The 27,509-nt window shown below is 49.9% G+C and overlaps 1 protein-coding gene across 5 annotated transcripts in view; it reads left to right on the top strand.

Moving 5' to 3' along the window:
- Positions 1-27,509, top strand: part of LOC114605320 (inosine-5'-monophosphate dehydrogenase 1) — a 63,909-nt gene that overhangs the window by 31,759 nt on the left and 4,641 nt on the right. For 3 of the 5 annotated variants that reach the window (XM_077935527.1, XM_077935525.1, XM_077935523.1), the window contains exons 3-14: positions 7,686-7,734; positions 9,880-9,981; positions 10,522-10,596; positions 12,346-12,552; positions 14,231-14,318; positions 15,586-15,785; positions 17,284-17,375; positions 18,816-18,919; positions 20,738-20,881; positions 21,900-22,044; positions 22,750-22,893; positions 25,585-25,668. In XM_077935527.1, the coding sequence (XP_077791653.1) occupies positions 7,686-7,734; positions 9,880-9,981; positions 10,522-10,596; positions 12,346-12,552; positions 14,231-14,318; positions 15,586-15,785; positions 17,284-17,375; positions 18,816-18,919; positions 20,738-20,881; positions 21,900-22,044; positions 22,750-22,893; positions 25,585-25,668 (1,434 nt within the window). The remainder of the gene's footprint in view (positions 1-7,685; positions 7,735-9,879; positions 9,982-10,521; positions 10,597-12,345; positions 12,553-14,230; positions 14,319-15,585; positions 15,786-17,283; positions 17,376-18,815; positions 18,920-20,737; positions 20,882-21,899; positions 22,045-22,749; positions 22,894-25,584; positions 25,669-27,509) is intronic. The other 2 variants (XM_077935526.1, XM_077935524.1) reach the window with 1 other exon arrangement.

The raw sequence follows: 27,509 nt of genomic DNA, 5'->3' as shown, positions 1-27,509 counted from the left end.
CTAAACGTCAGATAGTTGTTTATTTCCTTGACATCTGATGGGAGGGCATTCCACAGGGAGGGAGCCACCACCGAGAAGGCCCTCTGCTTGGTTCCTTGTATCTTGGCTTCTCATAGCGAGGGAACCGCCAGAAGGCCCTTGGTGCTGGACCTCAGTGTCCGGACAATGGGGGTGGAGACACTCCTTCAGGTCTACTGGGCCGAGGCTGTTTAGGGCTTGAAAGGTCAGCAGAAACACTTTGAATTGTGCTTGGAAACGTCCTGGGAGCCAATGTAGGTCTTTCAATGTAGGTTATGTGGTCTTGGCGGCCGCTCCCAGTCACCAGTCTGGCTGCCGCATTCTGGATTAATTGTAGTTTCCGGGTCACCTTCCAAGGTAGCCCCACGTAGAGCGCATTGCAGTAGTCCAAGCAGGAGATAACTAGAGCATGCACCACTCTGGCAAGAAAGGCCTCAGGGAGGTAGAGCCTCATCCTGCGTCCCAGATGCAGCTGGTGGACAGCTGCCCTGGACACAGAATTGACCTGTGCCTCCATGGACAGCTGTGAGTCCAAAATGACCCCCAGGCTGTGCACCTGGTCCTTCAGGGGCACAGTTACCCCATTCAGGACCAGGGAGTCCCACACACCTGCCCGCCCCCTGTCCCCCTCAAACCATCATTCCTTTAATGCTTCATGGTTCCCCACCCCCCATCCCTCTGTATTTTTGTCAGAAGCTGCCCAGAGTGGCTTGGGCATCGCAGTCAGATGGGCGGGCTATAAGAAATACGTTATTATTAATAATACAGTGGACACTCAGGTTGCGAATGTGATCCATGTGGGAGGCACGTTTGCAACCTGCAGTGCCGCATCTGTGAACGCGCAGGTTGTGATCTGGTGCTTCTGCGCACGCGCAAAGCGCGATTTAAAAGAAGATCGGACAAATTCACGGAGGAGGAGAGGCCTCTCGACGGCTCGCTCTTCCTCCACGGTCAGAGGAAGCCGTGCTTCTGAATCTCCTCTCCGCCCTCCACAAACGATTGCGCATGAAGCAACTGTCAATTGACCCGGATTGATTAGAGGAAGGACGTACACAGAATCCTGTCCCCTTTGGGTCTGGGTCCTGTTCAGGTCCACTGCGGCTGTCGGTGCCAAAGAGTCGTGAATCCTGGAGGTGCTGAGTTGTGGCGCTGGTTGCAGGGTCCCCAAGACCACCCAGCGCATGGCTGAGGGACCCCAGGAGGCTCCATTCTGCTGCATTCGGAGACGGTCTTGTCCAGGTTTGGCCCAGATAGTACTGATTGGCAGCTGTTCGATGTTAGCTCCGGGGTCAAATCACAGGACTGTGCCATTGTATGCCTTCCTTAGAGTGGGGTCACTGCAAGAGGCCTACTGCTTAAGGGACATAAAATAGGCAGGACACCCTAATTTTAACGGGGAGCTGGGCAGGGCAAGTGGCAAAGAGCAACAGATGCTTTGTGGACCTTTCAGGGTACAGAGGGGTGTGTAAATGTTTGCTGAGTTAGGTCCCTTTTTGTTTCCTGGTAAGAGAGCGTGTCTCTTGCAAAGCTCTGACTGCAGCAAGTCATTTAGCAGCCCCCCCACCCACTTTTTAATTTTAATTTTTATTCCTGTGAAGCATTTTGCTCGGTTTTTGGAGGAGCCTCATCTCTTCCCCCCTTTAATTTTTACGCAAAGGCGTGTGCCAGTTTGGATGCATTCCAAATGCAATTAATTTCCTTTTTTGCTCCTGCCTGGGAGTGGCTGAGCTCCCTCTGGATGGCCGACCGAGGTTTTTTTGATGGGTCTTGCGGTTGCAAATATCAATTATGCATGCGGGCTGACATTTCCGGATGGGAATCGCAAAGGGAGGCGTCTGGGTTTCTCTGCGCGGAGGCCGAGAGCGGAGCTGCTGCGTAAGGGATCTCTGATCCCTCCATTGCCACCGGATTCCCTTCCCAGTCCAGGGGGGTGTTTGGCCTTTGCTCTGCTTCCCCTCAAGCCAGCGGGCAGCATGGTGTGCTCTTCGTGCTTCAAAAGGTGCTTGTTTTTGATATCATTCATAGAAGTGAAGGGTTGGAAGGGACCTCCAGGGGCCATGTAGTCTAACCCCCTGCAATGCAGGAATCGCAGCTAAAGATTCTGACAAATCGCCAAGGAAGGAGAGTCCTCCACCTCCCAAGGAAGTCCCTTCAAACGGCTCTTACCGTCAGAAAGTTCTTCCTGATTTTGAGTCAGAATCTCCTCTCCTGTAACTTGAAGCCATGGGTTCGAGTCCTGCCCTCCAGAGCAGGAGAAAGCTCTTCCATGTGACAACCCTTGAGATATTTGAAGAGGGCTCTTCAAATATAGCATTTGGGAGTCTATCTCCTCTCAGCCTCCTGTTTTCCAGGCTAAACATACCCAGCTCCTTCAAGCGCTCCTCATCAGGCTTCGTGTCCAGACTCTTCATCATCTTCATCGCCTTCCTCTGCACACCTCCCAGCTTGTCAACATCCAACTCCTCGAAAGATTCCATCAACGGGGTCTCTGAAAATTTTTACATATCACTTGGGAAGACAGGCACACTAAAGCCAGTGTACTGGAAGAAGCAAAGATCACCAGAGTTGAAGCAATGATTCACCAACATCTTGAAAGACTTACATTGGCTCCCAGGACGTTTCTGAGCACAATTCAAAGTGTTGGTGCTGACCTTGAAAGCCCTAAAAGGCCTCGGTCCAGTAGACCTGAAGGAGCGTCTCCACCTCCATCGTTCTGCCTGGACACCGAGGTCCAGCTCTGAGGGCCTTCTGGCGGTTCCCTCCCTGCAAGAAGCCAAGTTACAGGGAACCAGGCAGAGGGCCTTCTTAGTAGTGGTGCCTGTCCTGTGGAATGCCCTCCCACCAGATGTCAAGGAAATAAATGACCATCGGACTTTCAGAAGACATCTGAAGGCAGCTCTGTTTAGGGAAGCTTTTAAATTTTGATAAATCCTTGTACAGTGGTGCCTCGCAAGACAAAATTAATTCGTTCCGCAAGTCTCTTCGTCTTGCGAGTTTTTCCATAGGAATGCATTGAAAATCAATTAATGCGTTCCTAGGGAAACCGCCTTCAGACCAGTTCCGGGGACAGTCTGTCCCCGGACCTCTTCTGAAGGCTGGGGGGGGGGACAAGGGCTTTTCTTCCCACCCCCAGCATTTTAAAAAACCCTGGGACAGCGGAGGACTTCTCCGCTGTCCGGGGCGATTTAAAAGCCCCTGGGAAGGCAGGCAGGGGGGACAAAGACTTTTGCCCCCTGCCTGCCTTCAGAAGAGGTCCTGGACCTCTTCTGAAGGCGGGCGGGGGGCGAAAGTCTTTGCTCCCCCCCGCCTGCCTTCAAAAGCCGTCCGGGACAGCGGAGAAACACGCTGTGTTTCTCCGCTCTCCCGGGAAGGCAGGCAGGGGGGAGCAAAGACTTTCGCCCCCCGCCCGCCTTCAGAAGGTGTTCCCGCCCCACCGCCCGGCTTCGGAGGAGCCTTCCGAAGCCCGGCGGCAGCGGGAGGAGGTGTTCCCGCCCCGCAGCCAGGCTTCGGAGGAGGTCCGAGGACAGCGGGGAAGACGCGCTGCGCTTCCCCGCTGTCCCGGAGATTTCCCTATGGGCTGTCGTCTTGCGAAGCAAGCCCATAGGGAAATTCGTCTTGCGAAGCGCCTCCAAAACGGAAAACCCTTTCGTCTAGCGGGTTTTCCGTCTTGCGAGGCGTTCGTCTTGCGAGGTACCACTGTATTTTAATATTATGCTGGAGGCTGGGGAAACCCGGCCAGATGGGTGGGGTATAAAAATAATCTATTATTATTACTACTACTACTATCATCTGAGTTTCTAATACCGCAACCCTGGTCTGGCCTTGGTTGAATTCTGTCCGTCGGGGGCAGAAAACGTTGACAGTGCTGGGGGGGGGGCGTGGAGCTCCTGTGCTCCAGTGTTCTGCCTCCTGTTCCTCTGACCCCTCCTTTCCCCCCCCCCAGCCAAAATAGGGCCGGCTGCCCTGGGCCTCCCTCTCTAAGCCCCATTACTCACGCTGGGTGCCCATCAATGGCTTTGCAGCGGTTGCCATGGGGCCCCTCCAGACCCTTTTGTTTTTTGGGGGGGGATGGGGGCAGGGGCTGCCGGGGAAAGAATCCCTGTCTGGCCCTAGGGTTTAGCATTTGGGAGTCAACCCGCCTTGGGGTCTCAAGTCCAAGCACCTCCCCCCCACCCCCGTTCTCTCCAGGAGTGGCTGCACTTCTAAGTGCCCCCTTCTTGCCCCCGGGGGTGTGCGATGCCCTTCCTGGGGTGCCCTTTTCCAATCCACAGCGGAGAGGGCTCTCGAAGGCTCCCAGCCGCAATGGCTCATCATCAACCCTATGTTTAATTTGTATACAGTGGTGCCTCGCAAGACGAAATTAATCCGTTCCGCGAGTCTCTTCGTCTTGCGGTTTTTTTGTCTTGCGAAGCACGGCTATTAGCGGCTTAGGGGCTATTAGCGGCTTAGCGGCTTTAAGAAAAAGGAAACAAACTCGCACGAACTCGCAAGACGTTTCGTCTTGCGAAGCAAGCCCATAGGGAAATTTGTCTTGCAGAACGACTCAAAAAATGGAAAACCCTTTCGTCTAGCGAGTTTTTCGTCTTGCGAGGCATTCGTCTTGCGGGGCACCACTGTACCGTCTTTCTATCTTACAATACTCAAGGTGGTTTACAAGCTGGAGAAACAAAAAATGTACGTCTTATAACAATCCAATGCAATACAAAAATGTGATAATAAAACATAACTTTAAAATAGGCAACCTACATCAAAAAGGAACATTCAGCAGCGGAGGGGCCTCTTGAAGGCTCTGCCCTCCGCGGTCGGAAGCAACGGACGCTGCGGGGGGCCAGAAAGTGTGGAAAGGGCAGGACCCCGGGGAGAGGGCTGCTCTCGCACTCGGATCCTTCTTGTGGGGTTCCCATGGCAGGCCCCTGGAGGGTCACGATGAGAAAAGGGTGCTGGGCCGGATAGGCCCCTTTGGGCCTGATCCTGCCCCAGTGCTTCCCATGCTCTTATGTCTTTTATTATTATTATTATTACATTTATTTTACAACACATACACAGTCATAAAACTAAACATAAAAGTAACAATACACAATCAAAAAACAAAACAAACAAACAAATGAATACAAATAAAACATAATGACATACGGAAACTTACACAGATCAAATAAAATGCGGTCTTGACTATGCTACCACTCAGTGGATTTGTAACTGGCTGACTGACCGAACCCAAAGGGTGCTCATCAATGGTTCCTCTTCATCCTGGAGAAGAGTGACTAGTGGGGTGCCACAGGGTTCTGTCTTGGGCCCGGTCTTATTCAACATCTTTATCAACGACTTGGATGATGGACTCAAGGGGATCCTGATCAAATTTGCAGATGACACCAAACTGGGAGGGGTGGCTAACACCCCAGAGGACAGGATCACACTTCAAAACGACCTTGACAGTTTAGAGAACTGGGCCAAAACAAACAAGATGAACTTTAACAGGGAGAAATGTAAAGTATTGCACTTGGGCAAAAAAAATGAGAGGCACAAATACAAGATGGGGGACACCTGGCTTGAGAGCAGTACATGTGAAAAGGATCTAGGAGTCTTGGTTGACCACAAACTTGACATGAGCCAACAGTGTGACGTGGCAGCTAAAAAAGCCAATGCAATTCTGGGCTGCATCAATAGGAGTATAGCATCTAGATCAAGGGAAGTAATAGTGCCACTGTATTCTGCTCTGGTCAGACCTCACCTGGAGTACTGTGTCCAGTTCTGGGCACCACAGTTCAAGAAGGACACTGACAAACTGGAACGTGTCCAGAGGAGGGCAACCAAAATGCTCAAAGGCCTGGAAACGATGCCTTATGAGGAACGGCTAAGGGAGCTGGGCATGTTTAGCCTGGAGAAGAGGAGGTTAAGGGGTGATATGATAGCCATGTTCAAATATATAAAAGGATGTCACATAGAGGAGGGAGAAAGGTTGTTTTCTGCTGCTCCAGAGAAGCGGACACGGAGCAATGGATCCAAACTACAAGAAAGAAGATTCCACCTAAACATTAGGAAGAACTTCCTGACAGTAAGAGCTGTTCGACAGTGGAATTTGCTGCCAAGGAGTGTGGTGGAGTCTCCTTCTTTGGAGGCCTTTAAGCAGAGGCTTGACAACCATATGTCAGGAGTGCTCTGATGGTGTTTCCTGCTTGGCAGGGGGTTGGACTCGATGGCCCTTGTGGTCTCTTCCAACTCTATGATTCTATGATTCTATTCTATGGAATAGGCAACAATATATATATATTATTTCACTTCTTCTTTTCTTCCAATTGACTTCCTTCATCCTCAACACGGTTCTCTTTTCGGTTTTGGTACACTGTTTCCTTCTCAGTTCATTATTACCCCATTTTCTTTCTGTTTTTCTTTCTGCTTTTAGCTTTTATACCAAAATACAGTGGTACCTCGGGTTACGTACTTAATTCGTTCCGGAGGTCCGTTCTTAACCTGAAACTTCTGTTCTTAACCTGAAGCACCACTTTAGCTAATGGGGCCTCCTGCTGCTGCCGCGCCACCGGAGCACGATTTCTGTTCTCATCCTGAAGCAAAGTTCTTAACCTGAAGCACTATTTCTGGGTTAGCGGACTCTGTAACCTGAAGCGAATGTAACCCGAGGTACCACTGCGTCCCAATTATAATGTACCATAATTGGGACACAGGTGGTGCTGTGGGTTAAATCACAGAGCCTAGGACTTGCTGATCAGAAGGTCGGCGGTTCAAATCCCCATGACAGGGTGAGCTCCCGTTGCTCGGTCCCTGCTCCTGCCCACCTAGCAGTTCAAAAGCAAGTCAAAGTGCAAGTAGATAAATAGGTACCCCTCTGGTGGGAAGGTAAACGGCGTTTCCGTGCGCTGCTCCGGTTCGCCAGAAGCGGCTTAGTCCTGCTGGCCACATGACCCGGAAGCTGTACGCCAGCTCCCTCGGCCAATAAAGCGAGATGAGCGCTGGCAATCCCAGAGTCGGCCACGACTGGACCTAATGCTCAGGGGTCCATTTACCTTTACCTAAAACATGCCATATTACTTATTACCGGGATTGATTAGAATAGAAATAGCATTTATGGGCAGTACATTCATCTTGTATTTGTATTTGGTTTGAGCAACAGTCTGGAGGCAGAATTAAAGAGAATCAGACCTTGAAGGCCAGCACATGGGAAGCCACACAAAATCTATAATTGGCGATGTAATTGATTTGTGTTTGAATTGGTATTGCTATTTGGTATTAATATAATATGGTGCATATTGGATTTTTGTACAGTCGTACCTCGGGTTACAGACGCTTTGGGTTGCACGATTTCAGGCTGCGCACTGCGCCGAACCCCAAAGTACCGGAACGGTTACTTCCGGGTTTCGGTGCATGCGCAGAAGCGCTAAATCACGTTTTGCGCATGTGCAGAAGCGCCGATTGCAACCCGCGCATGCACAGACGCGCAGGTCACGGGTTCTGAACGCTGTGGGTTGCGAACGTGCCTCCCGCACGGGTCACGTTCACAACCTGAGCGTCCACTGTAATTGAAAATAAATAAAAATTATTTAACAAAAAAAGAAAAGATTGGCAGAGCTGGATGGGGCCCCCGGAGGTCATGCATTCCAACCCGCCGTGATGCACGAATTGCCACTAACTGCCGTCCGTTCCTTTCTCCTCAGTGACTTCCTGATCCTCCCAGGCTTCATCGACTTCACGGCGGACGAGGTGGTGAGTTCGAGTTCCCCACGGGGCAGCGCCGTTTGCCGGGTGGGGCTGCCTGAGGGGTCCCAGGGGGCTGAGTCTTTCAGCTGCTCCCCTCTCCCCTTGGTGGGTGTTGCAGGGGGGCTTTTCCCCAGCTGGTCACCTGAGACCCCCCCCTTTATGAGCTGCAGAGCAGCAGAAATATACAAGCCATTCGCTCCCCCCTCTAAAGTCCCCGGCCATCCCTCTTCCCATGTGGGTCACGACGCCCCCTAACCTTTCCCTTCCTTCCCAAAGAAATGAGCCCCCTGGTGTAGGTGCTGGGAATTATTTTGCTCTTCACTCGTTTGCAATATTTTTATGGTTTTACTATATGGTTTTCATAGAACCGTAGAGTTGGACGGGGCCCTCCAAGGGTCAGCCATCCCAACCCCCTCCAATGCAGGAATCAGATGGCTCTTTTGTGATTAATAATAATAATAATAATATACCCTGTCCATCTGGCTGGGTTTCCCCAGCCACTCTGGGCGGCTCCCAACAGAATACTAAAAACTCGATAAAAATATTAAAAACTCAATAAAAACATTAAAAACTCGATAAAAACATTAAAGACTCGATAAAATTATTAAAAACACGATAAAATTATTAAAAACACGATAAAATTATTAAAAATACGATATTGTTGTACATTCTGTGATCCAGCGGTATATGTTATTTTTTTATATAAATAGGCAAACTTTCTTTTTCTAAAAAAAGCAGCAACAGGCTTCGAATACACCATAAAAGGGGGGTGGCTTACCTGGCCCCCGCAGGGTTTGCCTTGCCTTCTTGGGGACCCCGCCAGCCTCTCCCCACCTGACCAAAACATCTGGGAGGGGGCGCCGGTTTGGGGAGTGCTGGTGTGGCGCAGCCTATGTGGGGGGGGGGGGAGGCTGCCGGCCCTGCGAAGCTAATCTCGTCAAGGCTAATTAGGCCAAATGGAGTCGGCGCCTAATCGGCCGGTCAGGCGGCCGGCCGAGGCGAGAAATGCTGGGGGGGGGGTGACCCCGGGAAACTAGGATTCTTTGCAAGGGACAAAATGAGAGACGTCTCCAGTTGGGAATTCCTCAAGGAATATTTCAAAAGCAGTTGCTGCAATCTCAGTACAGCAGCCACCTTGGAATAACTTCGGTAGATACTATATGTTAAGAAAAATAGATAGGAACAGTCTTACTGAACAGGCAGCCCTGTTCAGGGAAGTTTTTAACGTGTGACATTTTCATGTATTTTTAGTCTTTGTTTGTTGGAAGCCGCTCAGAGTGGCTGGGGTACAAATAATAAATTATTATTATTATTATTATTATTATTATTATTATTATTACTCTTGTAATAATAAAACAGACAAGTTTAATCAATGAGTTTATTAATATGGGGGGAAATTGGATGAGATGGGAAGTCATATGTCTATGGAGAAAATTTATCGCTTGAAAACACGCACCCCTTTTTGTATGTGATAGTTTTTTTTGCGCGCGCCCCCAGCATGGCCAAACTCGGCCCTCCAGATGTTTTGGGACTACAACTCCCATCATCCCTGACCACTGGTCCTGCTAGGTAGGGATGATGGGAGTTGTAGTCCCAAAACTACATCTGGAGGGCCGAATTTGGCCATGCCTGTCCATAAACTCATCCCCAGCGCATTCAAAAAGCATTATTCAGATCAGCGGTTCACACGACCTACTAAGGGAGAATAACCACACAATTAAAAATAAAATAAAATGAGTTTCCCCTTTCTTCAGAGCCCAATGGAAACTATTTAGTGCAATGAATTTGACAGAACAGATGAACTTTAATGTGTGACATTTTGATGTATTTTTAATCTTTGTTGGAAGCCACCCAGAGTGGCTGGGGAAACCCAGCCAGATGGGCAGGGTACAAATAATAAATTATTATTATTATTATTATTATTATTATTATTATTATTGTCATTGACACCCCCTGAACCTCCCTGCCACCCCCCGCCCAGGTTCTTGCGCTGCCTTCCAGGGGGCGAGAGCGCCCGCTTGGAGAACCTCTGGAGCCGAGTGCCGCCTGGCCCTGTTGTTTCTCTTTGGGGTTTGGGGGCGCCCTGGGGGTTGGGCCGGATGACCCTTGGGGTCTCTTCCATCCCTCCACCCCCCTCTCCCTCCTCCGCAGGACCTGACCTCGGCCTTGACCCGCAAGATCACCCTCAAGACGCCTCTCATCTCCTCCCCGATGGACACGGTGACTGAGTCGGACATGGCCATTGCGATGGCGGTGAGTGGCCGTCCCCAGAGATGGAAGGGCCTCCCAGGGGGTGTAGGGTGGGTCCCCCGCTCTGTTTCCACATTCCCCCCCCCCCAGCAAGAGCCCCGGGGAGGCAGTTCTGTCTCTGGGTCTGGGGCAGCGGGGTCCAAACTTTTTCCAAAGAGGGTCAGATTTGATGAAGTGAAGGGCCGACCAAAGGATTGAAATTGGTGACCTTTGAAGGATTTTACCCCAAAGTTGATTGTTGAGCTTTTGTTAAGTTGGTGAGGTTTATTTTAAGATTTTACCCCAGGAAATAAACTGCCACGGGGGGGCTGGATTAGACTAACCGGTGGGCCAGATTAGGCCCCCGAAACGGACTTTGGACATGCCTGGGGGCATTCGTACAGATTTACTGGTATGACGCCGTTAAAAGGAGGCTCTGCATGGGGAGAAAACAGCATTCGGATCTCTGGAGTGGGGTGGGGATTCTGGGGGGCTGGGACCAGGGAGAATGCAGCCCCTGTGACTTTGCCCCCCCCCCCGCTTGTCTCTCCCCCCCCCCCACAGCTCATGGGCGGCATTGGGATTATCCATCACAACTGCACCCCGGAATTCCAGGCCAACGAGGTCCGGAAAGTCAAGGTGAGCGCCCAGATTTGGGGCTGGCGAAGGGCTCCGTATTGGGGTGGGGACAGAGCCGTGAGGCGGGCCCCGGGGTACTTGGGGGGAGCAGGACCTCTCCTCCCCCCAGGCTGGCCGAAAAAGCAAGGAAGGGTTTGTAAGATGATGCCTGGGAGGGAGGAAGTGGGCAGCAGGGGAAAGTTTTTCTCGCCCTCTCTTTTTAAAATTAGGTTTTATAATTTTATATTCAAGACAATCATCATAAACACAATTTAATAATTCACCAACCTCCTTTTCTGATTCTTTAAATATTTGCTCCTTCTGCTTATTTTGTTTACCTTGATTTTAAAAATCTTCCAACTAAATATTCTTATATTCTTACCATTTTTATACGATATCTTTCCAAATTACACCTTACGTTTTCTTGTTTTCCCAATCATTGCTCCTTAACTTACACACTTCCCCCCTTAATTGTGTTTACTCAAACCCCGCTAGTGAGTCCGTTTCTTTACAGTATTTCTGCAAGCACGTCTTAAACGCTTCCCAGTCTTCTAAAAAGTCTTTATTGTCCTTGTCTCTGAGTTTCCCCATAAGTTTCGCCATTTCGGCGCAGTCCATAAGTTCCGCTTGCCATTCTTCTTTTGCTGGCATCTTGCCATCCCCCCATTTCTGGGCTAGCAAAATCCCTAGCCGCTCTCTTAAAACATCAGAATTTGTGGGCCTCAGATGGATCTGAGCGCTGGAAGGTTCAGGGCAGGTAAAAGAAAGCCCTTTTTCGCGGAGCAGAGTTGATCTGCGGAATTCCTTGCTGAAGGATGGCTTTAAAAGAGGATTGGACACATTTATGGAGGATGTGAACTGTGTGTGAGACACATCCTGGAGGAAGGCAGGGTGGGCTTGCAGGTGTTTCCTGGTGCCACCCCAGTTTATCCCGGGGGGGGGGGCGTCCCTGGCCTTGGATTCTCCTGGCACAGGAATTGGCAAGGTTTACGATACGATCTGATAATCTTTATTGTCATTGTCCCATACAGAACAACGAAATGGGGGGGGGGGGGGAATCTACATAAGACATTCAAAACCAACAAGCCTGCTACCCCAGGTATCCCAACCTGGTTAGCCCCCTAAAAACTCTGATACCCCATTTTTAAATACAATATACTCACATAAAGACTACCTTAAAGTAAAGGTAAAGGGACCCCGAACCATTAGGTCCAGTCATGGCCGACTCTGGGGTTGCAGTGCTCATCTCGCTTTACTGGCCGAGGGAGCCAACTTACAGCTTCTGGGTCATGTGGCCAGCATGACTAAGCCGCTTCTGGCAAACCAGAGCAGCGCACGGAAACGGCATTTACCTTCCCGCTGGAGCGGTACCTATTTATCTACTTGCACTGGCGTACTTTCGAACTGCTAGGTTGGCAGAAGCAGGGACCGAGCAACGGGAGCTCACCCTGTCACGGGGATTCGAACCGCCGACCTTTTGATCAGCAAGTCCTAGGCTCTGTGGTTTAGAGCACAGCACCACCCGCGTCTAAAGACTACCTTACACTGCGTTTAAAACCAAGATTGCATTTGGATAGAAACTGTTTTTCAGGTGGCTAGTCTAGTTTTTATAACCCTGTACCTTCTTCCAGAAGGCAGAAGCTGAAAGAGATCATTTCCGGGCTGCGCACTATCCTGCGCTATCTCTGCAGCTTTCTTACGGCACCTGGAAGCGTAGATTTGATCCAAGGTGGGAAGAGGGCACCCAATTATTCTCTCCTCTCTCTGCAGAAATTTGAGCAGGGCTTCATCACGGACCCGGTGGTGCTGAGCCCTGCGCACACGGTGGGCGACGTCTTCGAGGCCAAGATCCGGCACGGCTTCTCAGGTATCCCGGTCACTGAGACGGGCAAGATGGGCAGCAAGCTGGTGGGCATCGTCACCTCCCGGGACATCGACTTCCTTTCCGAGAAGGATTACGGCACCACGCTCAGCGAGGTAGGACCCGGGGCGCCCGCCTCCCTTGGCAGCAGCCAAGATGAAAGGGAAGGAACGGGCGTAGAGCTGGGAGGGAACCGCAGGGGTCATTCAGTCCAACCCCCTGCAATGTGGGTCTGGGGGAAAGAGGGCACAGCTGCCGAAAAAAAGGCTCTTGAATTTCTGCCTCTGCCGTTCACGTCCGCCTTGAATTCGTGGGATAGAATCATAGAATCATAGAGTTGGAAGAGACCACAAGGGCCATCGCGTCCAACCCCCTGCCAAGCAGGAAACACCATCAGAGCACTACTGACATATGGTTGTCAAGCCTCTGCTTAAAGACCTCCAAAGAAGGAGACTCCACCACACTCCTTGGCAGCAAATTCCACTGTCGAACAGCTCTTACTGTCAGGAAGTTCTTCCTCATGTTTAGGTGGAATCTTCTTTCTTGTAGTTTGGATCCATTGCTCCGTGTCCGCTTCTCTGGAGCAGCAGAAAACAACCTTTCTCCCTCCTCTATATGACATCCTTTTATATATTTGAACATGGCAATCATATCACCCCTTAACCTCCTCTTCTCCAGGCTAAACATGCCCAGCTCCCTTAGCCGTTCCTCATAAGGCATCGTTTCCAGGCCTTTGACCATTTTGGTTGCCCTCCTCTGGACACGTTCCAGTTTGTCAGTGTCTCCCGTCTCCTGCCGAATTCAAATGCCACCCCTTGTGCCTTCCTCCATCCTCTGAGAAGATTCAGGAAAGAGAAAGAAAGTCTTTCTTCATAATATTAATATTAGAATAATAATTTATTATTTGTACCTCAGCTATCTGACTAGCCATTCTGGGTGGCTTCCCACAAAATATTAAAAACACAATAAAACATCAGGCATTAAAAACTTCCCTAAACAGGGCTGCCTTCAGATATCTTCTAAAAGTCAGATAGCTGTTTATTTCCTTGACATCTAGTGGGAGGGCGTTCCACAGGGCAAGTGCCACCACCGAGAAGGCCCTCTGCCTGGTTCCCTGTAGTTTCATGTTTCACAGTGAGGGAACCGCCAGAAGGCCCTCGGAGCTGGACCTCAGGATCCAGGCTGAGCGATGGGGGTGGAGACACTCCTTCAGGTCTACTGGGCCAGGTTTTGGGCCTTCAAGGTCAACACCAACCCTTTGAATTGTACTCAGAAACGGACTGGGAGCCAGTGTAGGTCTTTCAGGATGGGTGTTATGTGGTCCCGGTGAACGCTCCCAGTCCCCAGTCTGGCTGCCACATTCTGGATTAGTTGCAGTGTGTTGGGAGATGCATAGGGAAGTCTCTCAAATTACCTGGAATGGAGGCACGGCACGTAGTCCAACTGTGAAATTCCCTCCCACTTGAGGCCGTGAGGGCCACCAGCCGAGAGGCCTTGGGAGGAAGGTCAGGCATGATCACTTTGATGTGCTTTTGAACTGCTAAGTTGGCAGGAGCAGGGACCAAGCAACGGGAGCTCACCCCGTCATTGCGGGGATTTGAATCGCCAACCTTCGGAGCCCAAGAGGCTCAGTGGTTTAGATCACAGTGCCACCTGCATCCAGGAGGTCTAGAGGCACCCCCAAAATGCCCGCTCCCAGTTTTCCTGGGGTGGCCAAACTGGCTCTGTGTGTGTGTCTGTGTGTGTTTGGGGCCAGTTCACCCAAGTCTGCCCCCTTTCCTGCCCCCCACGCAGGTCATGACGAAGCGCAATGACCTGGTGGTGGCCCCTGCCGGAGTCACGCTGAAAGAAGCCAATGAGATCCTTCAGAGGAGCAAAAAAGGTATGCGGGGGGTGGGGTGGGTTACCCTTTCCCCCCATGGACCCCTAAGGCTGGCGTTGCTCTGCCCTCCTCAGTTGGAGCCGGTAATCTGGGCCGGTTCCGCTGCAGGAATTAGAGCAGAACCTCCACCCCCTAGGGCAGTCTACCTTTGGGTACCAGGCGGTGGGGAGCCAGAGTCAGGCCCACTTGCGGTTCTCCCCCCTGGTTGGCCCCTGCCAGAGCAGGGTGCTGGGCGGTTTTTTTATATATAATATTTTTTATTAATTTTAACATATAAATTATAAAATGTACCACAAAACTTATCACTTATACAATCTTTTTGGACTTCCATCAGCACCTCTGATGATCCACCGTTTTAACCACTTCTTATGCATTTCTTAACTTTATATTGCCTTTACATCTCTTAACAAATCATCCTCCCCCTTATCCATTTTTACTTCCAATAATACTCCTCACAAAACATCTTGCAACCCTACAGACGTTGTCTGTTCTTCACAATTACTTTTCAAATAATCCGTAAATTTACTCCAGTCTTCCGTGAATTTCTGGTCTTGCCAGTTTCAAATCCTTCCTTTTAGTTTACAGTGGTGCCCCGCAAGATGAATGCCTCGCAAGACGAAAAACTCGCTAGACGAAAGGGTTTTCCGTTTTTTGAGTCGTTCCGCAAGACGAATTTCCCTATGGGCTTGCTTCGCAAGACAAAACGTCTTGCGAGTTCTTGTGAGTTTCTTTCCTTTTTCTTAAAGCCACTAAGCCGTTAATAGCCACTAAGCCATTAATAGCCGCTAAGCCGCTAATTGCTGCTAAGCCGCTAATAGCCGTGCTTCGTAAGACGAAAAACCGCAAGACGAAGAGACTCGTGGAACGGATTAATTTCATCTTGCGAGGCACCACTGTATCTAATTCTGCATAGTCCATTAACTTCATCCTCCATTCTTCAATCGTCGGTAACTCTTCTTGGTTCCATTTTTGGGCCAATAATATTCTTGCTGCTGTTATTGCATATAAAAAGAGCTTACATTCCTTTCTATTTATGTCACTCCCCACAACGCCCAATAAAAATGCTTCTTTATACATGTATATTTCAACATTTTTTTCAACTCATTATATATCACCTCCCAGAAGCATTTCACCTTTTTACATTCCCACCACATGTGACAAAATGTTCCCTCTTTTTCTGGGCGCTGGGCGGTTTTGGGCTCTCTTGGGCCCGATCCGTCTGCCAGGCTCTCAGCCGCCCTGCCTCCCTCTGCCCTCCTCCGCGCAGGGAAGCTGCCGATCGTGAACGACGTGGACGAGTTGGTGGCCATCATCGCCCGCACGGACCTGAAGAAGAACCGCGACTACCCTCTGGCCTCCAAAGACTCCCGGAAGCAGCTGCTGTGCGGGGCGGCCATTGGCACCCGGGAAGACGACAAGTACCGCCTGGACCTCCTCATGCAGGCGGGCGTCGACGTGGTCGTGCTGGTGGGTGCCCGTCTCGTCTGGCCGGAGGGCTGAGGCTCCGGGGGCAAGGATGGTCCTCTGTGCTGAATTCGCAGAGGCGCTTTTTCGGAAGAGCCGGCTCCCCCCTCCGCCAGCACCCCGGTTTTGCACCTGGAAAATAAAACGAGTACAGTGGCGCCTTGGTTCTCAAACGCCTTGGAGCCCAAACACTGCAAACCCGGAAGTCAGTGTTCCAGTTTGCGAACTTTATTTGGAAGCTGAGCATGCTCCGTTTTGAGTGCCACACTTAGATTTTGAGTCGAAACAAAACAAAATAAATAAAATTAAATTTAAAAAATCCTTCCAACAGCACCTTAGAGACAAACTAAGTTAGTTTTTGGTATGAGCTTTCATGTGCATGCACACTTCTTCAGGTAATTTCCATTTTGAGTGTTATGCTGAGGTCTGGCTCTTTTTGCTATTTATTTTGCGTTTTTTGTCTTTGCGGCTCTGTTTTGTTTTCTTTTTGTGACTCCGTGGAACCCGGTTCAGCTCCTGACGGACTGATTGTGTGGCTGCAATACATTGTTTATTGCTTTCATTTTATGGATCAATGGTCTTGTTAGATAGTAAAATTCATGTTCAACGGCTGTTTCGGGTTTTTTTTTCTAAAAGTCTGGAACGGATTAATCCATTTTGCATTGCTTCCTATGGGAAAGCGCGCCTTGGTTTTGGAACCCTTTGGTTTTCGAAAGGACTTCCGGGACGGATTACCATATATACTCGAGTATAAGCCGACCCGAATATAAGCCGAGGCACCTAATTTTAGCACAAAAAAACGGGGGGAATTATTGACTCGAGTATAAGCCAGTTCACCACACCACAAACCTGGTGGCGGCGGCAAAGGTGGCGGAGGAGGAAGGAGCAGCTTGAAAGGGCTCCTTTTGGGCTGCTCGTCTTTCTGCCGCCGCCTCTGCCACTCACAAGAGCAGGCATAGGAGCACTGCGCCTCTCCCAACCGCGGCTCCCGTGCCTGCTGCCCTTGCGAGAGGCAGCTGGTGGGACCAGTGGCGAGAACAGGCTCCTTTCTCGTCGCTTGTCCCTCCGCCGCCCCCCGCCTCACTCGAGTACAAGCCGAGGGGGGCTTTTTCAGCCTAAAATATGCTGAAAAATTTGGCTTATACTCGAGTATATACAGTCATTTTGAGAACCAAGGTACTTCTGTAGCTGCCTTTGCAAATTGGTGTCAGCCTATGAAATGTTAATTATATGCACCCCCCAGGAGCTGGAGGGGGTGGGCCTGATTCTGTCCTCTCCCATTCAACCCCCACCACAACCCTGCGAGGTAGCCTGGGCGGAGGAAGGCAGTGTCTGGCCTCCGAGGCCCAGTGGGGATTCGAACCCTCGTAGAATCCTAGAACGGTAGAGTTTGGAGGGACCCCAAAGGCCATCTAGACCAACCCCCCTCCCGGCAATGCGGGAATGTTAACAGGCTCCTTTCTTCTCTTTCCCTCCCCTCCCCCCCAACTGCCCAAAAAAGGACTCATCTCAGGGAAACTCCGTCTATCAGATCGGCATGATCCACTACATCAAACACAAATACCCGGATCTCCAGGTCATTGGGGGCAATGGTGAGTATCTGGATGGCCTTGGCAGGGAGACACGCCCCCCCCCCACAAGAACATTGTTCTCCCCCGCCCTTGGGGTGGTTGGGTGGGGAGCTTCAGCCGAGGTAATGAAGCCTGTTTTGTTTTGCTCGTTGGGTCAAATTTCTGGAGGGGCGGGGGAAATAAAGGCGGAAATCGGTACGAAACAGAGAGGTTCAGCTGCGGCCCTGTTTACTCGCAAGTAAGCCCCAGGGACTTCAGTGTGGTTTGCTTCTGAAAATAAGGATAATAATTTTATTTTTATTTTTTTATGGTTATACATTCAGATACATATTTTTTTCCTTCCCCCCCTTTCCCCCCCCCAAAATCAGTAAAACTTTATTCTATTTCCATTCTTCGCCGTTAACAGAGAAATTGGAGAAAGCAGTGTTTGTTTTACAATGCATCTCCCAGAGAAGAAAAACCCTAAATTGAGAATAGAGGTAACATGGAGGGGAAAACCACAATACTGCCCTCTATTCAAAGAAAATAACTCCTGATCTTTTTGGTTACTTAGACCAATCATTATATTTTTTCATTCTTTACCATACCTTCCAAGTTATACAATATATAATACAGTGGTACCTCGCAAGACGAATGCCTCGCAAGACGGAAAACTCCTCGCAAGACGGAAAACTTTGGTTTTTTGAGTTGCTTCGCAAGACGATTTTCCCTATGGGCTTGCTTCGCAAGACGGAAACGTCTTGCAAGTTTGTTTCCTTTTTATTAAAACCGTTAATACAGTTGCGACTTGACTTCGAGGAGCAACTCATAGAACGTGCTGTGGTAGCCTTTTTTGAGGTTTTTGAAGACTTTGGTGATTTTTGAAGCTTTTCCAAAACTTTTCCGAAACCGTGCTTCGCAAGACGAAAAACTCGCAAGACGAAAAAACTCGTGGAACAAATTAATTTCGTCTTGCGAGGCACCACTGTATAAGCATCTCTTTTTAATTACATATTTTTACCTTATTCCTACCCCTGTGATTTCCCTCCACCTTAGCTCAGCTAAGGTATTATAAATATTGTTTGCATATCCCCCCTTAACCATCTTTCCATATTTTATCCTTAACTTTACAAACTTCAGTCAACACATATTGTTACTGTGGTTTCTGAACGACATTTCGTCATATATTTTTCCACACATTCCCATTCTTTCTTCAGTGTCAGGTCCGATTGGAATCTGATAGCTGCTAGAATACCAATAGCTAAAAATGGGAAAGGGGACATTGCCCCCTCAATAGCAGAGCAGCAAAACGAACCTTTTGAATTTATAGAGTTGGCCATATGTTTATTATTCCTATTCCCTAGCCGCTTCTGAGTAGACCTGCAAGCGTAGAGCTGGACAGGGACACCCCAAAGGCCATCTAGCCCAACCCCCCCCAGCCGGCCAGGTATTTCACAGGTGCCTTTGCTTTCCCCCCTATTGGATGCACAGTGGTGACAGCAGCGCAGGCCAAGAACCTCATCGACGCTGGCGTGGACGCCCTCCGGGTGGGCATGGGCTGTGGCTCCATCTGCATCACACAGGAAGGTGAGTCCCGGCCGGGAGCGGGTTCGAAGGTTACCAAGAGAGGGAGGGAAGCTCCCAAGCGCTGCGCCCTTTGAAAATATATATACTGTATTTTTTGCTCTATAAGACGCACCTTTTCCCTCCTAAACAGTAAGGGGAAATGTGTGTGCGTCTTATGGGGCGAAGGCAGGCTGCGCAGCTTTCTCAGAAGCCAGAACAGCAAGAGGGATCGCTGCGCAGCGATCCCTCTTGCTGTTCTGGCTTCTGGGATTAAGAATATTTTTTTTCTTCTTGTTTTCCTCCTCCAAAAACTAGGTGCGTCTTATGGTCTGGTGCGTCTTATAGAGCGAAAAATACTATCTTAGCTATCTATATTTACAATTTTGTCATCACCACAGCCATTTTAATTGTAATGTTTAATATTTAATATTAACATTTAATGCTGTACTGTTTTAACACTTGATTGGGAGCCGCCCAGAGGGGCTGGGGAAACTCAGCCAGATGGGCGGGGTATGAAAAATTTATTATTAGTATTATTATTATTATTATTATTATTATTATTATTATTATTATTTATATTGCTTCAAAGAAACCAAAATATAATATAGATCCCCAAGCCACCCCCCACCATGACTTCCTTTTCTGGTTTTGGGGCATATTATCTCTCCCTGCTTATTGGTTATTTCATATTCTTTAATTTTTTAAAAAAATATTATTCTCCTATCCTTTTAACGTGGTGTTTCTATTTCTGCATTTGTTTTGTTAATTGCAAGTGTTTAATCAAACCCCGCAAGCGAGTCCATTTCTTTACGTTGATTCTGCAGATAGGACATAAACGGTTCCCAGTCTTTCTTAAACTCTCTGTTGTCTTTGTCTGAAAGCCTTTCTGTTCATTTTGCCATTTCCGCGTATTATTCCATCGCTTTCCCCTGCCATTCCTCTTTGGTTGGTATTTCAGCGCTCTTCCATCTTTGTGCTGGCAAGATCCTAGCCACAGTTGTATCATATACCAGCTAGACCATATAACACCGGGCTTGAAAGACTTACATTGGCTCCCAGTACGTTTCCGAGCACAATTCAAAGTGTTGATGCTGACCTTGAAAGCCCTAAATGGCCTCAAGGACCCAGTAGACCTGAAGGAGAGTCTCCACTTCCATCGTTCAGCCCGGACACTGAGGTCCTCCTTAGGGGGCCTTCTGGCGGTTCCCTCCCTGCAAGGAACCAAGTTACAGGGAACCAGGCAGAGGGCCTTCTCGGTGGTGGCACCCACCCTGTGGAACACCCTCCCACCAGATGTCAAAGAGATGAACAACTATCAAACTTTTAGAAGACATCTGAAGGCAGCCCTGTTCAGGGAAGCTTTTAATGTTATTGTATTTTAGTGTTCTGTTGGAAACCCAGCCAGATGGACGGGGTATAAATAAATTATTATTATTATTATTATTATTATTATTACATGAGTGGTTTTTTCTCCAGCTGGACCCTTTCTTCATAGCTCCATCCTGTAAGCCCCAGATCCTATTTCCGTTCCCAGGGGTAAGGCAATAAAAAGAGGCCACCTCTGAGCATATGCAGAGGGCAGTTCCTTCAAGGCCAAGCAGCCTCCTGGGATTTGGGGAGTCTCAGATGTTTCCCTTCCTGCTTCTCCCTTCCGCATAACCTGAGCTTGCTTTTTCCTTCTCCCTCCCCGCCCCCTTCCCTTTCGTGTCGTGTCTCGGAAACAATACAACTAAATCACTATTTAAACCGCACACCCTGGCAGCTCAAAATTTCGGGGTTCTCCGGGAGGCTGGCCCCCTGGCAGTGACGGCCCCTCTTCCTTTTCTCTCTCCTGGCCAGTGATGGCGTGCGGCCGGCCCCAGGGGACAGCGGTCTATAAAGTGGCAGAGTACGCCCGCAGGTTCGGCGTACCGGTCATTGCCGACGGCGGGATCCAAACCGTGGGCCACGTGGTCAAGGCGCTTTCTTTGGGAGCCTCGACAGGTGAGCTGGGAATCCTGTCGCCATCACCATTAATAACATTATTATTATTATTATTAATAAAATGCATGCTGGTGGCCTCCTCCTCCTCTGGCTGAGCAGCTAAGCAGGGAAGGAGTTGACGCCTCGCTCTTTGTCTCCGTCGCTGATGCTTGTTGATTTTTTATTTTTAACAATTCATAATAGAAAACTTAATGTAAATGGGGAAAAGAGGCAAAAACCGCTACAGCAGAGAAAGGGAAAGAGAAGAGAAGGAAAAAGAAGCCGTTAAAAAGAGGACTTCTGATTTTCCATCTGCCGGTTGTTTAAGACATTCAGTCTATGACAACATTCATCTTCTCTGCTATCTGTTAATTGATTTTTCTTTTACGTCCAGGTGTCTCAAAGACATTCATTTCCTTTTCTCACAGAAAATCCAAGATGGGTTCCCAAGTTAGGTTTATTCTTGATAAATGTCAGACATGTTTTTTCTTTAATGTTCCCTTGGCCTCCAGTAATTCCTACGCCCAGGCCTCCAGATTGGGAATTTGTAAATTCTCCCGTCCGTGTTAAAGTCTCTCCACTGCGTATCCCCAGAATATTCCCTCGTTCTTTTCTTGTTCTGTATCCTTGAACCTGTGCCATAGCTGTCAATGTTTCCCCTTTTTTAAAGGGAAATTCCCTTATTCCAAATAGGATTCCTCGCAAGGAAGGGGAAAAGTTGACAGCTATGATCCGTGCCCTGCTCAGTCTCTTCCAGTCCTGGTCCCTGTTGCATTCCCATCTCCCCTGGAGGTTTTTGAGCATGGACGGCCATCTGTCATGGATGCACTAGCTGAGAAAGGGGTCAGACTGGATGACCCTTGGTGGTCCCTTCCAGCCGTAGGACAGCACTGCCCACCAGTTTGTCCAGTCCTCTTTCTGAGCTGTCCTGGTTGGTGTCCCCACCGCCTCCTGCAGTGGGGAGTCCCCCAGCTCCGCCCTGCGCTTGGGCTCCCCCCATGCGCTCTGGCCCTGACCCCCCTTTCTCCCTCTCCCCCAGTGATGATGGGCTCCCTGCTGGCCGCCACCACGGAGGCCCCCGGCGAATACTTCTTTTCGGACGGGGTCCGGCTGAAGAAGTACCGGGGGATGGGCTCCCTCGACGCCATGGAGAAGAACAGCAGCAGCCAGAAGCGGTACTTCAGGTACGGAGCGGGGGCACCTGGGACAAGGGGGGGCTTGGGGGCGCGCTCCTTCCTTTGCTTTTTGCAGGCCAGACGCGGATGCCTGCAAAGGGGCAGCAGCTTCCAGACAGGGGCAGAGCAAGGGGTCGTGCGGTGGGGACTGGCTGCACCAGGTGACATCCTTTTTTCTTTTGAATAATTTTGATTGAAAATTTCAACATAACAATTGATCAAAGGCATATCATCCTCATTGCCTAGCAATGTCTAGGCAACACAACGACCATGTCCATATGCAATAAACAATCTTTTTCTTTCTCTCTCTCTTTTCTCTCTTTTTCTTTTTTCTTTCTCTTTCTCCCCCTCCTTTTCTCTCTCTCTCTCTTCATTTATTCTCTGTAATGTTACCATATTTAAATTCATATTTATATAGTTCGCTTAGACCTCACGACAATTTTATTATGTGCATTGTAAACATTATTCCAATCTAAGAACATCCCATGTCAGACAAGCTCATTTTTTCTCTTTTGATTCCCACCCCCCTTGTATGTGTGGAAATTTTGCAATAAAATAAAAAAGGAATTTGGTACGTTAGCAGGTTTTCAGATTAGCCATCAGAAGGTTTGATGAATGGGAAGAGGAAATGTGGTTTGGCGGAGGCCAGGGGTGACCGGGGGCTCTGGAGACGGGGACAGGTGACCCACGCAGCGTCTCCTCCTTCCTTTTCAGCGAGGGAGACAAGGTCAAGGTGGCACAAGGCGTCTCCGGCTCCATCCAGGACAAGGGCTCCATCCAGAAGTTCGTGCCCTACCTGATCGCTGGCATCCAGCACGGCTGCCAAGATATTGGCGCAAAGAGCCTCTCCATCCTGCGGTGAGTCCCTGGGGTGCCCTCTCTCTCCTCGCAGGGGGGTGCGGGACCAGGGCCGGATTCAGGCTGGATGCGGCCCTCAGCTCCTGAAGGTCAGGGGGCCCTTTCTATGTCCAGCTGTCCTTTGTCCACAACAAATGGTCCCTGTTTTCTGTGTCGGATAAATGCTATACAGTATGTTCATTGATGGACCTCGTAGGTCTCTAAAGCCATTGGCACATCACAGAATAGGTATTTTATCAAAGTAATTGTTGAACTGAAATACAATTAAGAAGAAGTACAGTCATACCTCAGGTTGAATGTGCTTCAGGTTGAGTGCTTTTGGGTTGCGCTCTGCGGCAACCCAGAAGTAATGGAGCGCGTTACTTCCGGGTTTCGCCGCTCGCGCAGACGCTCAAAATGACGTCACGCACATGCGCAGACACGGCAAAACACAACCTGCGCACGCACCGACGCAGAGTCGCATCTTACGTTGTATTCAGGATGCGAACGGGGCTCCAGAACGGATCCCGTTCGCATCCCAAGGTACCACTGTATATTAATAGTGAAATACAATTAAGAAGAAGTATATTAATCATGAAATGATTATTAAGCTCAAACTTAAAATGATTCTTTATTCATAATGAACTTAACAATGCAAATGCATTGGCATTGGGCAATGACAAAAGCTCCTTCAGAAACACAATTTACAAAGACTCATAATCTAGTCTCTAGAAACTTGCTATAATGTGAAATAGTAATAGCAAAGCAGTGATATTTTAGGGAGCAGGCAGCGCCCATTCCTTAAATCATAAGAGCCGACACAACACGAAACACTGTCGCTCTATGTAGGTTTTATTTTATTAGCTTTTTTATCTTATATTTTGGAAATATACTTCCAGTTGTTTTTTCCCTTTAATTTTTTTGGGGGCCCCCAAGAGAGTGGGGCCCTAAGCTAGAGCTTGTTTAGCTTATAGGCAAATCCGGCACTGTGCGGGACACAGACTTTTGGGAGGGGGGCCCTGGCGCCGATTTGTCTCCCAGCAGCCCCCTGTGTTGCAGTTGCCGCTCCTTCAGAAGTGAGGGGATGTGCCAGTGGCCACTGATCGCCTTCGTACCCCATAAATTAGTCCAGTCTTCTTTTAAAGCCACCCAGGTTTCTGGCCGTCACTGCCTCCTGCAGCAGGGAGTTCCACAGATTAAGGGAAGAGATGGCCCCTCTCCCTGACTCTGGCACGGGAAACTTGGAGGCCAGGGTTGACCAGGAGGGTGAATGGGGGATCCCAGGCCCCTCGCTGTGGGGTGGCTGCTCAAGCGCCGTAGGGAGAGCGCCTTCTGCCTGCTGGCGGGCTTCCCTTGAAATCTCACAACGTTTTGGCAACGTTATTTTCCTTTCCGCGCAGAAGGTGGGCGGAAGGTGGGAATAAACGGCAGCTTTTTCTCAGCTGCCAACACCAACCCAGCTGTCGCCCGTGCGACTCAGAGGAAACTACGTCAAATGGTGTTCCACTGGAGAGGCAGCTTACCAGCCGCTTCTGCATTTTTAAAATCGCACCCGACTCCTAGTTATTTCGGTTTGGTTATTTATAGATGGTTACCCTTCCTTCCTTCCTTCCTTCCTTCCTTCCAACCGGATTTCCAAGAGAAGAAGAATCCCACAAAATATCCCTTAAGCCAGGCCTAGGCAAACTCCGGCCTTCCAGATGTTTTGAGACTACAATTCCCATCATCCCTGACCACTGGTCCTGTTAGCTAGGGATGATGGGAGTTGTAGTCCCAAAAACATATGGAGGGCCAGAGCTTGCCTATGCCAGCCTTAAGCCAACTCTGCCAAAAAGAGAACAACCATCCTGGAGACTTTAGCTGAGATTCGCGCATTGCAGGGGGTTCGACTAGATGACCCTTGGGTCCCTTTCGTCTGAGATTCTATGATTCTCTTAAGAATTGCATCAGTGAGCCCCCTGGGTGCTGGAGACTTTGCTGGATCAGGCCCGTCTCGTCCAGCATACTGTTCCCACGGCGGCTGACCGGATGCCGCAAATGGGAAACCCGCCAGCAGGATTCGAACACAAAGCCTCTGAGGGCTCATTCGGAGAAGGGTCAGAACGCAAGAGGGGTCTTCAAAAGTCTCCAGGGCCGGTGGCCGGTCTGTCACAGATGGACCAGGCTCTCTCTTTTTAGTTTTCCAAATTGTCTTGGGACCACCGTTCCCAGCATCCCTGACCCCTGGTCCTAGAGATGATGGGAGCTGTAGTCCAGCAACCGCTGGAGATCCGAGTTTCGGGTACCCTGGCTTGAAGGAAAAGCAAGCATAACAGCTGCTTCTAAAATGATGGAGGCCCTTCTCCGCGGAACTGCGGAACTCCCTGCCACTGGAGGAAAGGGTGATCGATGGCTTCTAGCCAAGCTGGCTCTGCCCTGCCTCTGTGGTTAAAGACGGGGTGGTTTAGCTGTCGGGGTTTGACCGGGTGGGTCCAGGGAGTGACTGTGGCTTCCTGTTGGTGGGGGGAGTGCCGCCCAATGGTTAGAGCTGTTGGACAGTAGAAGAGGGACTGAGCTGGAGCGGTTTGGGGGGGGTGCGCAGCAGCCTCCTCTTCACTGGGGCTGGCCGGGGACACCGTCGTCTCATCCTGAGCAGGGGTGGGGTGGACTAGATGCCCCCTGGAGACCCCCCCTTCCGCCTCAGACACTTAGCCGGCTGCATCTCCTTTGCAGGTCCATGATGTACTCCGGTGAACTGAAGTTTGAGAAGCGGACGATGTCGGCCCAGATCGAGGGGGGCGTCCACGGCCTGCACTCGTGAGTAGCCCCCCCTTCCGCCCCCCTGAAAATCCATCGCCATCTGGGCCTCCCCCCCCCTTTCTGCTTTCCCCGGTGCTGCCCTCGCCTCCGTTCCTGCTCTCAAACCTCCTTCCTGCCTGAGCACAGACCCCCCCAAAGGACTCCCCCGCCCCCCCTTTCAAGGGCTTGTCTAGGGAGAGAAGGGGGCCACCCCACTGCCTGCCCCTGTCTTCCTGGAGGGCAGCCTCGGAGAGAGAGGCAGCTGCTCCCCCAGCTTCTCGGAAGGTGGGGGTTCATTTTTTAAGGGGGGGTTTCATTTCCTTCCTCCAACCTCTTCCTGCGTTGCAGCGGGTTGGACCAGATGCCCTTCGGGTGTCCAGGGCCAAAGCCGTCTAGGGCTTTCAAGGTCAGCCCCCCCACATTGAATTGTGCTTGAAAACATACTGGGAGCCAATGAAGATCCATTATGTGGTCCCAGCTATACAGTGGTCCCTTGGTTCTCGGACGGCTTAGCAGTCAAACAACTTGGAACCCAAACACTGCAAACCCGGAAGTAAATGTTCTGGTTTACAAACCTTTTTCGGAAGCTGAACGTGCTCCGTTTTGAGTGCCACGCGGAGGTCTGTCTGTTTTTGCTCTGCAGTAGATTGTTTATGGCTTTCGTTTTTTTTTTTATTATTATTATTATTATTATTATTATTATTATTATTATTATTATTATTTATACCCTACCCTCCCCAGCCAAGACTGGACTCAGGGCGGCTAACACCAAAGATAAAAACAATTGATTGAACCACAGCTTAAAAAACAAGATTAAAATACAACATTAAAACATTTCAGTGCAAAAATCAAGGGAACGGCTATAGGCTAGTTAAAACCATGGATTCGAGCGGGAGAGCTCTAACGAGGCTGCTACTCCCGTCGCCATCTTGGAAGGGAAGTCAATGGATCAACAGTCTTGTTAGATAGTAAAATTCATGTTAAATTGCTGTTTTGGATTAATTCATTTTGCATTGCTTTCTATGGGAAAGCACACCTCGGTTTTGGAACGCTTTGCTTTTGGAACTGACTTCCGGAACGGATTAAGTTTGAGAACCAAGGAACCACTGTATTGTAGAGCTGGAATGGATCGCAAGAGTTTTCTAGCCCAAAAAGCGCAGGGAGCCATCCTGCGGCCGTTTGAGCCAGGCTCCACCACTGAGAACCCAAAGGACGGCATCCTTTTCTCCCTGAGCAAGCAGGATCCGACCCCAAGAGCCCTTCTCCCCTTCGGTTTCCAGCAACTGGGACGCAGGAGCAGGGCTGCCTCTCATCCGTATATGGATTTGTCCAATACTTTAATGCCATCGCGGTCTCCTGTGGCAGGGAGTTCCGCAGGTCGCCTCTGCAGTGTGCGAAGGGTTTTCTGCGATCTGCCCTGAACCTTCCGACAAGATCGGGGAAAGGTTGGTTCCTTGGAGGTGTGGGGGCCCCCCAGGATCAAACTCTGCCCGCACAGGAGCGAATCTGGGGCCAAGGCCAACCCCATCTTTCAACCCCCCCCCTCACTGCAGGGATGAGGACAGGAGGCATCTTTTGGGGGGGCTCTCAGGCTAGGGAGGTGAGGCACCCACTTGCTTCATGGGGTTTAGCGTAAGGGTGGCAGCTGTTCATAGACCCCCCCCCAAAGTAGCCTTTTTCCTGGCGATTCCTGCAACCAGCTGCATAGCTGGGTCCCTCAATCGCGGAAGGAATCGCCCCAACCCAGCCTGACCCCCCCCCCAAAAGACCTGCTCTGTGTCTTTTTCTCTGCAAGAGTTGTCTTGCTGCTGTGCTATTCGCCCCGCAAACCCAAGAAGGCTGGGCCAGTTTAATATGGG

Source organism: Podarcis muralis, chromosome 10, assembly GCF_964188315.1.
Source record: "Podarcis muralis chromosome 10, rPodMur119.hap1.1, whole genome shotgun sequence".
NCBI lineage: Eukaryota > Metazoa > Chordata > Lepidosauria > Squamata > Lacertidae > Podarcis > Podarcis muralis.
Note: the sequence above shows the minus strand (reverse complement) of the source record. Positions and strands in the feature narration are given on the sequence as shown.